This window comes from Lepisosteus oculatus, chromosome 10, assembly GCF_040954835.1.
Source record: "Lepisosteus oculatus isolate fLepOcu1 chromosome 10, fLepOcu1.hap2, whole genome shotgun sequence".
Lineage (NCBI taxonomy): Eukaryota > Metazoa > Chordata > Actinopteri > Semionotiformes > Lepisosteidae > Lepisosteus > Lepisosteus oculatus.
This window is the reverse complement of record NC_090705.1, coordinates 23293059-23306565: the sequence shown is the minus strand read 5'-3', so window position 1 is coordinate 23306565 and position 13507 is coordinate 23293059. Positions and strand designations below refer to the sequence as shown.

At 40.4% G+C, this 13507-nt stretch overlaps 1 protein-coding gene across 6 annotated transcripts in view; it reads right to left on the bottom strand.

Annotated features, from left to right (window-relative positions):
• galnt1 (UDP-N-acetyl-alpha-D-galactosamine:polypeptide N-acetylgalactosaminyltransferase 1) overlaps positions 1-13507 on the bottom strand; it is a 202288-nt gene that overhangs the window by 93053 nt on the left and 95728 nt on the right. For all 6 annotated transcript variants that reach the window (XM_069195001.1, XM_069195002.1, XM_069195004.1 and 3 more), the window contains one exon: positions 7681-7849. In XM_069195001.1, coding sequence (XP_069051102.1) covers positions 7681-7849 — 169 coding nt within the window. The remainder of the gene's footprint in view (positions 1-7680; positions 7850-13507) is intronic.

Sequence of the window (13507 nt, the reverse complement as noted above, 5' to 3'; positions counted from 1 at the left end):
TGTAGTTTATTTCACACACTGTTCTGTAGTCAGAATACCATCCATCTTCAGTTCTGTATCAAATATGACAGCTCTAGGAATGCTTTCACCTCCTTCACTCTAGACACAGCTGTGGATTAAAAGAGCTGCTCTGCTGCTTGTAAGAAAGAAAGTAAATGATAAATAATGAATCAAGTTCTAAACTGGATGTGACCTCAATGATGTTTTACATTAACTGTAGCATCTGCATCTCAGGAGAACAAGAATGAACACTACTATACAGAGAGATACAGGATACAGTATGAAACGCAGACAATTTCAACCAGTTAAGGGATTGTATCTACTTATTTAAAACTTAATATACTTACCTCATTTTTTGCCTGGACTTTTTTTGTTTTAAAGTGTATGTGGTTACAATTGGTAAAAGATTTTGGGATAACATGAGGGATGCCATATAAACTGAAAAAGTTCCTGAATAAATTGCTTCATTTTACCTACAGTAGGTCCGGTGGTCCAATAATAAAAAATTATCATTTGCATTTGTGACCTGCTCACTGGTGTGTTGTGGCTTCCATGTTCCTCGTTTTTAAGGGGCCAAAATGAATCAAAAGGGTTGAAATAAAACATGGCATATATCTGAAGTAAAAAGTCTGACGTCCCCAGTAAGAGAGCAGTGGTTTTCATCGGCTCATATATACAGTATGCCTACACCAGCCTGGGAGAAACGCAGGCGCCCATGTCATATAAGATGTGCTGTCGAGGTTTTCATAAGGCAAACCATACCAGAAACAGCAACTTCCAAAAGCAAATGCAGGGTTAGCTCCCTCTGACCTCTGCATTTCCCCCAAAGGACTATTCTTTAGGAAGGAGTATGTTGGTGTGCCCTCTTTTTCCTGTTCAGTCCTAACTGAGCTTAAGACTCAGGGCAAAGTTAAAACAATGCCATAAAACTGAGAGATAGACATGGAAACGCCATAAATCTGCCAGCGTGTACATTATACTTTAGAAAGCCAAACCGCTTCTGTAGTTTACCTCATCTGCCTTCCAAAGGGCAGCTTGGCAGTCAGTTTCCTGAGCGAATGCGTCATTTCACTTACCATGCCTGACTCCTGTGTGCACACAGCTACACAGGTCAAAGGCTGAGCTTTTAGAACGCTCTTCTTCGCTCAAGTCATTCTAGTATTGCTAATTTATTTGGCTGACTCTTTTACGTAAAGCGCCTTACATTTGCACCACTTTATACAGCTGGGTATTTAACTGGAACAATTCAGGTGGGTTACCGTGCTCAAGGCTACAAAAGCACTCACTGTCTCACCTGGGATTTGAAAGCACAATCCTCCAGTTATCAGTCTCAGAATACTGACGACAGTCCACTGTTTTCTATGTTGCCATGCATTTAGTAAGTTATATTTCAAAACCCAGACCTGTACCTCTATAGTATATATGCCATTTCTGAGACTTTACTGCCAAAAGGACACCCACGGATGTCAAAAAAGATGATTTAGCAATTATTACCACCTGAGCCTGAAATGTTGGAATACAGACATTAATGACTCATAATAAGACCGTTTTAAATGGGAATCGGAAAATATTTAGCGTCAGTCTTCAATTTCAATGCCCTGCTAAATATCACATCACATGACTTTCAACCACAAGCACCTACCTAGTAGGGATACTGAAACTATCCCGGGAAGCACTGGGCATGAGGCACGAGACACCCTGGACCAGGTGCCAGTCAACTGCAGAGCAGACACAGACACACACAAGCTCATACCAGGGCCACTTTTCTCAGAAGCCAATACACCTAGTAATACGTCTTTGGACTGTGGGAGGAAAACAGAGTACCTGGAGGAAACCCACACCAACATTACGAGATCGTGCAAACTCCACACAGACAGCACCTCTGGAATTCAAAACCAGGGCCTCAGCACCGAGAGGCAACAATGCTAACCACTAGTGCCACTGGATAGCCTCATGCTAAATATAAAAAATAAAATAAAACTAGGACAGGCTAACTATTGTCTTTACCCTATGGCAGAACTGAGCTCCTGACCCACACTTTAACTGCTTGAGTGACATTCCTAAGATCCTTTAAATTTATCTCGCTGAGCTTCAGGCTCGTGCAGCGCCACATAAGAACATTTAATCAGCTGGGTTCTGTTCTCGTGGTTTAGATCTTTACAAAAACAGGGAAAAAATCATTATAATAATAATAATGGCAGTAATAAATCATGCAGTGGTCACAGTGAGTCCTGACAGTGGTTATTTTAAAACGAAGGGCTTGTAAAAAGCTCCCTGAATTTATTGGGTAGTGTCGGGGTTAAAGGAATTATCAGTAAAAGGCGTATTGAGATGCCTAATCGTATTAACAACAACTCCCTAGAGATGAGAACACAGGCAATGCATTACAAGTGCCCAGTTTCACAATATCTAATTCAATCGTGTACGGCCACTTTATGAATACTAAAAGCAGCTAGTATGGTTGTAGAGTTGAGAGCAAGAAAAGATTTACAGCTTCCTAAAGGCACAACCAAACTGCAGCCTACCTACCTATAAAGGAACAAAACTTTCCCGTCATCACTGCAAGTACAGTTGTGCATACTGAAAAAGACTGCAAAAGAAAAAAAAAGTAATATCTCAGCTTATTGCCGGTTAACTACAAAAGCCCAGCACACTATGGGTCGTGGGTTTGTAAAAGATGTTTATGTGGTCAGGCAGCCTGTGCTACTCATCTCTCTGTCCTCCACAAGCATCTTGGAGCAGTTTTATAACAGATGTGTTACAGGGCCCTACTTAGAGGCTCCCCCCAAAAATGAGGATCCAGCAGTCCTTTGCCAGATCTCATTCCAAACATAGTGTCGCCTGCAAATGCACATACTGTAACATTTTAAATTGCAAGATAGCAAAATGTTTACTACGGCACTGAAACAGGTTCACATGCTAAGATTCCCTTAGCTATGTGCATGTACAGCATTCAGTTTCTATTCGAAATGCATGGGAACCGTATCAGTTCAAAGGGCTGGGCACAGAGGGCATATAATATGAAGAAATGACACTGTATAACACCAACAACACTCGATCTCAATACTGTGACATATAGAATATAAAAGTATAAACTTTTGTCTTGCCTCGTTTCCAGGACTATCTGCTATTTATATGCACCCCATATCATAACCTTAAACGCCCCAGTTTCATATAAACCGAGACACTGACGGCACCGCAGAGCTGGCTTGAGCCCTTGTCTTGACTGACACGAAGTCCAGACATTTACAAGGCTCGCAGTTGTTTTCCACATCAGGGACTGCAGCAGCAGCGGCTCCTTGTCAGCTCTCAGACTGAGATGCAGACAAAAGGTTCCTGCGCAGAAACATGGCCTGAATCTTCCCACTCTATCTTTGCACACAGCCCTTCTGTACTGGGAGAGGAAAAGAAGGGCAGTCACACTTCCAATCACATTTAACCTTTTCGGAAGCTATAGGAGGAAGTCACAGCACGGTATTTCACATAAAACAATAACAATGCCATACATTTGTAAAGCATCTTTTATCACGAAGGATCCCAAAGCATTTTACGTAAAGGAGAGGAACAGCTTCATCCACCACTGAAGTGAAGAGCTTGATGACCTTGATGGCAAGTGTTATACACCAGCAGCCCCACCAAACAGCAGATCAGGCAGAGAAGGGAGTACCTGCTTCACCAACTGAATTAAAGATAAACCCTAGGAAGGTCAGACTGTATACACCCAGAATAGAATCTAATCAGGGCATTGGGCTTACCACCCCTGCTCAGAACGTGCAGTGGGATCTCTAACCATCAAGTAGTCAGGACCTCTGTTTAACATCAAATCCGAAAGGGCTGTATCTCCTACAGCACTGTGTCCCAGGTCACCACGATAGGATACAGTTTTGGAAATTCTAGCCCAGAAGGACAAATGCCACCTTATGCACCAATCTGGATTTTCCTGGAGGTCTTCCATCCAAGTACTGATCAGGCCCAGACTTGCTTGGGTTCTAAGATGTAATATGATGAGGCTAAAAGGTGATAACACTGCTGCCTACAACATATTCAGAAATAGAATATTCAATTTGCACAAGACCTGCATAATGGAACACATGGTTGTGTGATTTACTTCAATTTTCTTGTGCCTTGATTACTAAGTGTTTCTTAACCTCTGGCCCCTTTTTGGTAGTGATGTTCACCTTAGCCACATTTTTTAAAAAGGATACTTAAACATAATAACTGTTTTTGTCTGGCCACTTAAAAACGCTCCATTATTCCGAAACCTTCACCTTTTGCAAACACTACCTAACACTGGCCCAAGATGTTTGTGTCTATACTGTATATTACAGGTCAATAAATAAAATTATTCTAAAATAGTGAATGGAAAAATTTAAAAAGATTTAAAAGTCAAGTCATTTACGCTGACAACATATGAAGAACATTAGTTTGGAGGTACTGTGTGCTTACCCAGTAGGATAAGGCTAGGACAAGAACTCTTTGTTTTTGCCACTAAAAATGTAATAAGCTTCTTATTACAAATCTTAAACAGACTTGGAACAAATCAACAAAGGAAGAGGATTGCCTGTTTTTCTTTAACATTAATGGCTTCAGTTTTCAAGTACATTTGTTTTCTCTTTATTAAAAATAGTTTCAAGACATAAGCACTCAAAATCCTCAAAGACACTGACAATGTCAAAACGGTGGATTTCTGCAGAACAGTACAGCACGAACTGGAGGGCAGATGTACAGTAGAAACTACACTGAACTGCATTTAAAACAAGACATTTTACCCAAAGGGTTGTGGGAGTATAGAACAAGCTACCCGACCATTTTGTTGAAGCCGATACCCCTGTCTTCTTCCAAGACCCACAGATCCATTAGCCACAAACAGATGAACTAGACTGACCAAATGGCTCCATTGTTTGTAACCTTCCTTATGTTCTTAAGCATTTTCAAACTCTTTAGAAGCTGCAACATTGATTTCTCCAGCATGTTAAGATTAAATAAGTGTCAGGAGACAAAAGCAATTCCTCAAAGTCACTGAAATTTGACATCACAGTCACCGTACCCTTTAAAGGAAATGTCACATGAGTAAAAATAAAGTTTTTTTTTATTTTGTTCTCTTTTCTTCCCCTTTTCTCCTCTCTCTGTTCCAAGGCCCTCAGCTCTGATCAACCCAACCAATCACAGATGTGCTTTTTACTACATGAACCTGAACCTGAAACAAGCAGAGGTTTCTAACACTTAAGACTCACATTTCCCTGATCGGGGCTTATACCAGTTAGATGAGACAGGATGGGGATATGGTTGTGTATGTGTGTCAGTTTTGACTGTATTTGTTATTCATTTTAAGCCTTTGTCCCTTAACCACATGTCATCTGCCAGCAATCAATCGTATCACTTCTCCATGGGACTCAGGAGAGCATTTGTTTCTCCAGTCTCCCTAGTCCGTTATCACACTGACAATTCAAAAACCAAAGGATGAAACACTGGGCTAGTGTAAAATTTCTGAAAGACTCATGTGTTCACTTGAAAAACCAATTAAGCTGCGAGGAAAGGGAAAATTGTTCTATTTCACACACCAAATCGTTTTAAAAAAACAACAATTCTAGCTTGGAAGACAGAATGCTTAGGAGAGGGATCTGATCCAGAGATTTCAAAACCCTAAAAGAACAAAATTAAGTCATACAACTCAACAAGATTTAAGGACAAAAACAGAAGTTACAGTAAGCTTACATATGTCAAAATCTAAAATAGTTAAGGTGGGTAGCTGTGTCAGCATGCTTTGGCTGCAAAGGAACAAGTAAAGGTCAATTCCATGGTGGAAAGAGAAGAAAGGAAACACAACGTTCACACCTGAAGAAGGCTCCGCAGCCAAAACATTGTTTGCTTTCTTCTCTTTTCAGCATGGAATAAACCTTTTACTTGTCCCTTTGTCAAAATCTCAGCTTGATAACATTTTTCTTAACTTGGATCCGACGTGACAGAGGCGGGCAAGCCATGGGTTTTGGTCTCATCCTAGGCTGATTCTTTTCTGGTCCTGCCCTTTCGGTACATTCTCGCTGCTCATCTTGGGATCGGACCCAGTCCCGTTACAGTTTGTTTTTGGTGTGCCCACTATTAATCTCACCATAACAAAAATACAACCGCATAGCAAGCTGCCTCACTCACATTTGTTCAAGGGGTCAGAGATATGATGCAGTTTCTAAAGTTGGAGAAAATTAGATGCACGCTTTGCAGGTCCACCATTATTTTTTATAGCTTGGCAAGTCTTCCCCAACTACTTTGAGACTTTGAGCCTCTCCTCTACACCCTAGACCTTAATCTGTTAACTGGCTATTCTAATAAAACCTGACCGGACTACCGTTTTTGCTTCTAAAGACTGTTCAGAGTAATAAGTATTTTTCTATACACCTTCTTTTGTTTTCTGTCTCTTTTTCCTGTAGTTTTACTCTTTGTGAGGAATGATTCAGGAGGGAACGAGAGTGGAAATTCGGTATTCTCCTTTTCATAATCTGAAACACTGTACTAACAATTTACATGACCTGTAACATTACTTTAATATGAAAACTATGCATAACATATTTCTGTTGGTGTAAAATACCATAAATGTCAGAAAATCTTACATTAGGATTACACATAGGAGACACTTCTTCCTATAAAGATCTGTGGGTATTAGGAACATGATACCTAACCCTTTTCTACAGGTAGTCTTAATGAGATTCTTCAAGAAGCACGTTCTTAGATCAATAAGCGACTATCCCCTGAGCAAGAAAGTTGGCCTGAATGACCTCTAACTTCGTTACCATTCTTATGGTAGATTGCACCGAAGACACTGCCCAATGGAAAACCATCTAAAATCTACCGTATGTCACATACAGTATGTGTTCTTTAACACTCAACAAGTTTATTCCCAGACACACTTTTCTCTTGGGGCAAAGCGCTTGGGGCACAGCTCTTTACCCTGACATCTTTCTATCGATAATCCACCCCCACCCTCCGTTATTTACTATAAAATATTTATCTAGAACTGCTGTCTAGAAAAACACTGCATTGCAAAATTAGCCCGATTCCAATCTTACCTCTCCCTTTTACAGGAAACTAATGCCACACGGCAACTGCACTTCAACTCGCCTCTTCCATTTCTACTTTTTTATTTCCAATGCCTGAACAAGAAATAAAGCCGTGGGAACATGGACAACAGCAAATATAACTTCCATTTGCGTCACCCGCTGAAATACTGCTGATCTAACAAACTCCCTGCCACTCAAGGGCTTTTAATACAAATCAAACAAGCTGAGCTATTGCTTACAGAGACAACAAGCAAAGCGCCCGGCGAAGTCTTCTCCTGAAAAGAAATACAGCTTTTCAGTATCACCGGTTTTCTCAAGGGCAGAGATGACGGCTGTAAACCGCCAGCTGGAAAAACAAACCAAATTGGTTTCTCCTTAAGTTTATTAGTCAATATTTTAAACAAACAATGGATTAGACCATAAAAGCCATGTATTCTTCATGATGCCCACATCACAGGGGCGTTTACGACGTGCTTCTGAAAGTCATGATTGTAGAGTATAGAAGTTTTTTTATGATAAACCCCTCAAAAACAAATGGAAGAAGAATGACGGCAGACCTCAATGTACAGAGAGGCATGGGGCCCATGTGTCTCGGCAAGACACTGGCAGCTCCAGTGGATGCACTCACCCTTCCAACCGGACATCAGGTAACGACCTGTTGAGCGCGATCATCTCACTGGCCATGAGGTTGAACTGATTGATCTTGAACATCTCCTTCATCTTCTCCTGGTTCTCCTTGGGGATCACTACTGGCTTGCCCATCTCTCCTGGCCCCTCCTGGGGCTTCTGCACCACCTCTGGAGGGAGGAAGGAGAGCAGACGTGTAGGTTACTTCTTGTTAGGACGCAAGATGTTCAGTTCACCATGCTGATCAGAAGTTAATCAAAGAACCAAATACTCAGTCCCAGCAAAACAATTTAAACCCGCGTCCTGTGAAATTTGTTCAGCTCAGTGGTAACCAAAAGCGAACTAAGAACAGCAGCATTTCGGGGGAGCTGAGCATCTGGGAAATTGGGCTGAAAGAATAACGTCCATGCTTTTCTTCCAAGACCTCATTGAATGTTGAAGTGATAAGCTTCACAGATCTGTCTGTAAATCGGCAATCTCTGCAGGACAGACACAGCTCTTTTTTCTCCGCGTCTGTAAACATGTGTCAAGTCCCCTCACACCCACACTTTCAGATTGGATAAGAACTCATTTATTTCTGGTGACAAGAGAGCTGGGGCCACTAGACTGAAGAAGCTCTTATCGCCTGTGACCTGAACAAATCTTGAACACTGTCCTCCAGAGGTGAAAATGCACTGATTTATGTAGACCACTTTACATCTCAGTTCAGCTTGCCATGACTATTATTGTGGATTAACGTTGATTTGAGCTTGTCCCTTCAAACTAGTACAAACCTGCAGCGGAACCTACAGTATATACACAAAATAATAAAACTCAGTAAAAAAATCAGTAAATAGCTTTTTATAAACAATGAAACTAGTGTAGTATCACAAAAAAGGGCAAGGTATTTCTTGTTCATAGGGAGAAAATGTGTAACAGTGTGAGCAGCCAGGATCACAAATTTAAACATTACTGTGGTTGTGTTCCTTACAAAAAGTGTGTACACTGCAATCACATGTTTTAAAAATGAGGATTTCTATGTTCATGTGAGGCCTTTTTGGGGAAGGTCTGGTACTTTCAAAAATGTTTCTGTCCTACACAACTATAGCCTACAAGGTACTCAGTCAACACTAACTGGTTCTCCCTGATCCCACAGTACAACACTGCAGTAGCTGCTACACTGCACTGCAACTGCTTTGGTCAGTTTCCAGATTCATAATGCACCACAGCAAGACACTGGCAAAGTCCAGCAAAATTGGATCCTGAGCATCTCGTTTCATTTTCAGCTTAACCAAGATGGCCGGAGCCATTTCACTTGCATCAGGAGGGACAAGGCCTTCTAGGCCAAATGTCAGGGCTGAAGAAAAAAAAGAGCCTTGTGCTGCAAGTACGAGCAAAAACAGAAATTAAACCATCATAAAAGGAACAGATTCCAAATGAAGGTGTGGAACCAAGCCAGAAATACTGAAAAATGAGCCATGGGGAATTGGAGACAACCAGGCTCCTTATTCTTAGCTGCACTGCTAATGAAGTGGAAGGGAAAAACAGCTGTTTCTGCTCTGCAGGGTCTCTCTGCTCTCTACACCTGTCTGGAGCACGAGCTTTAAAATATCACACACCCTCTCTCTTCCCCCATTCATCTCCGTCCTGCATTTAACAGTGCTGAGGACACGGCAGAGAAGGACTCTTCTGCTGTCAGAGGAGAAAGAAATAAGTCACAGGATCCAGACTGCTGCCATTTCCCAGTTGTCACAGTATCCCAAGAAAGTCAATGAACTCCCTCTCAATAGTTAAAAAAAAACTCTTCAAATTTATATTCCAGAAATGGCTTAATGATTTGCCTTCAGCGATATCTTTTCTAGATTAGTTTCAATTGGATGCTGTACTCCCGTACTGTACATTTTAATCTTTATATGAATTGGCTACATTACTCTGCTCTCCTCCCCACTGATAGCTGATGTGTGGTGAGCTTTCTGGCGCACTATGGCTGCCGTCGCATCATCCAGGTGGATGCTGCACATTGGTGGTGGTGGAGGGGAGTCCCCATTACCTGTAAAGCGCTTTGAGTGGAGTGTCCAGAAAAGCGCTACATAAGTGTAAGCAATTATTATTATTATTTCATTTCAGTTTGATTTTATCTCAGTTACTGCTTTATTTTTGTTTTCTATTTTATTATTTAACTTGATTACACCACCTGTACTTTTATTACCTTTTGGTGTGTTTCTAAAGCTCTGTGGTTCAAGGTGCTGGGTGAGGAGGGGGATCTCGGGTCAGTAATTTAGGAGATTTCTAACTAGGAAACTTGTTCGGTTGTTTATCTTCTCCAATAAACAAAAAATGGATGCTGAAAACTGAAGAAAGCAGGTGAAAATCAGTTTGGATGTCAAACAATTTTCACAACTTCCAAAATCTTGCTTGAATGCTTGTAGTTCTGTAGTAATATTTTAGAACTATATTGCTTTCTGAATGTTTTCCAGAATCACTATGCTTTATAAACATTGTGAGCATTGCATCGAACCTTGCAAATTCTAAACAGCAGCACAGCATTCAAAATACAGCAAACAGCGTTTAAACATCTAAAGTGCAGAGTATCACCTGCCAGTATTAATAATGTAAACTACACCTATAAATGGGAAGCTGCCTTCAAGAAGATACAAAAATGGCTTAGGTGTTAACAGACGCATCATTTTGTGATCTAGATGGTGTGGATGAGATACAAAAATGGCAAATTGAAGGACATACAGTTAAGTATGAATGAAGATCAATATATATGATTGTAAACTTGAACAATGCATATTTAATATATAATGGTCAACACATAACAAAAAAATATATTTCTGCTCTGGAATCTGTCCACTGAAGAGTAACCAGAAAGATTCTCAGGTGTAAAAAGATCTAACAAGATAAAATAACTGATTTCTTCATTAGCCTTGACCAGAGAATATTATGATTGGAGCATTTAAAATTCTCAAAGACAATGACAAAGTCAACCAACTGGACTTCTCTAGAATCACAAAATACAGGAACAATAGAAGACAACTCAGAAGATGTAATGGATCGGTCGAAGGGGCCTGCTCTCATGTTTAACCTTTCTTATATTGCTGTAGTTGAGGCAAAACAAAACTGTCCTCTTGTGCCCCTGCTTTGAGTGAAAGAAATATTTTTGAAGAAAAAAACGTTTCATTCTAACGATGAAAGTATCTCATTTGGAGCAATGTAGGTAAGCTTGTCACTGGAAAAGAAGCTTGAACTTGCTTTATTAAACCAACTGCTGGGTTTCAATAAGCTTTCAACTATGCATGAAAAGCCCCATGGTTGTAATTTTCCACTTGCAGGACATTATGAAACTGCTCAGCTCTAGATTCTCTAGCAAATGAGCCACCTGTATAGAAAATAAATTACAGTAACAGCTGATAATGTGACGAATTCCATAATAATAAAGCCTTATTAAACCAATTATTTATACAAGTATGAAGTGAATCTAGATACAATAAGTAACACCCGACTTGTGCCAACATTTCCAGGTAGGGGTAGTGGTCCCAGATTCGTAAATCTTACCTTGGTTTACCTTATGTTCTGTTTAAATGATTTAGAGTCAATCAGAAGTCCAACACCACATACAGTAGAAACAAGCAGGTACAGACATAGAGAAAACAAGACAACAAATGGTAAAGGAAGAGAAAAGGCAAGAGTGGAAAAAGCGAGAGCTTCTTGTTCTAGATCACCCGGAAAGACTATATTGGATAAATAAATTACTATAACTCTAACCTTGTTAAGAGAGCTGGCTATTCTATTGTTTTTAGGAAAGTCTAATTTCCTGTGTAAAGAATCCCTTGGTTAAAAACAGCCTCTCCTGGCTGGTGGGTACATTTTAGAATAGGTTCCCATTCATTTTGTGGCATCTGGATTTGTAGAGAGCGGGATTTAACCACAGGTCATATTCCGCTTGGTTTAGAAGGCAGCTTTCTCTTATTTTGACTTTTGCAGGCAGAATATAAGAGTCAAATACTTGGTAACAGTCTTTTTTGTCTGGGTGGTTAGGATGTTAGGTCTCTAGGATGCCTTATTTGAAAGTCTGTACATAATGTACTGTAACTTGTGTGTTGTATGTTTGTGTTGTTTAGCATGTGTACTGTCATTGTCAATAATTCAGTGTGCCAGAACACTCAGGCCCCTCTAACAATATCAGTCACTTTGATACATTCTTGGCAAAATCTTTACAACTTGGGGAGGGGGATATGATGATTTAACGTATTTACTGATTTAACTTCTTGATGATTTCTGATATTTCTCTAGTTTCTTAACTTGCAACAATACAATAACAATTTCACGTGTGCTTTCCTATTAAATATTTCTCCCAAAATAGTGTCCACTAATGTTTGTTTCACATTTTCTTCAGACATGCTGAAAAGGTGTCACTAGTAAGGTCACTAGTAAGGTGCTGCTGTTTTCCAGAAATGGTACTGTATGTAATTGATCTCAGAGGACTTATTCCACATCCTCAAAGCCTCTGACAAATCCAACCCTATGGAATTCTTCCTAGTCAGCCGTGAAACACAAACCAGAGCACCTGAATGGAAACAAAGGGGAAATGCTTTCAGAACAGAAAGCAAAGGATTTCTTTACCCAAGGAGTTGACGGATAATGGAACAAGTGTCCCCAGCCACGATGTCGAAGCTGATACCCTGGCTTTGTTCAAGAAACAGCAGGATGAGAGACTCTATTTAATCAGCAACCAACAATGGGCAAGGTGGCCTCCCCTCATCGGCAAACTTTGTTTTTCCCCACAACAAAAGGCATCATCTTTGCGTACTTGACCCAAGGTTTTAACATGCATCAAGTGAAGGACAGTGCCTTTCATAAGTATTCACCCCTTTCCAGTGATGTCCTGTTCTACTGAATTACAAATGTATACACAGCTGATTAAAGTTAGTCTATTTAATCAAAACCAAAATGCTTAAACTTAACACTTATGGGTGAAATAAGTTACATGTCGGTAATAACATTACTCTTTCAGCTGTATCTATGATGGAGACTGAAATCCAACATCCAAAGGCTACAGCTTGAAAAATATGAAAAATATGCTACAGCTTGCTAGTGCCATGCTCTGGATGAAATGTTGATGCCTATATCAATCACTGAGGTAGTTGTAGAGGAACAGAGTGTAATAGTGATGATCATAACAGGGTTATGTACAATATAGCTTTTTAGAGTAATGTCATACCTGTTGGTACTATAGTGGGTTCATAGTGCATTTGAGCTTTGTGCATTACATGTCCGGAGGAGTGATCCAAGTACATATGCACCAAAAGACTGCTGCTATTCTACCATCACTGGTTCCAATTACATCTCTGACAACTACATACAGTACTCAACAGTGCTTCAACTGCCATCAACCTGGCTGACACAGACATACACTGAAACGTCAGCTCGTGCTTTAAGCTTCCTTAAGGATCTACCCCTGTGCGTTTGCATTTCTACAGAAAAGCAGAGCGGAGGCAGAGCAGGAAAGAATTCTTAGCGGTGGGACAGTAAGCTGAATAGACGTCAAATCATCAGAGGGGTGGATGTGTGGAATTTGCTAATGAGTCAGTATCAATTTAGAGCCTTTGAGATTATCCAAAACTTCAAACGCTGCAGCACAGACCTGCCGAGTTGCTGAAATAAAACCGACACAACACTCAGAGAGCTCTGCTCTAGAGAACTGGCAAAGTCATATTAACATTAAATGAACACCAAGAACAGCTGACAGGGCAGGTAAAATGTTTTTTAGGTACCTGGCTGGACTGCACAAATTTCTATTACAACTAGGGTATCAGCACTACCGAACGCAGCTAACCCGATTCATG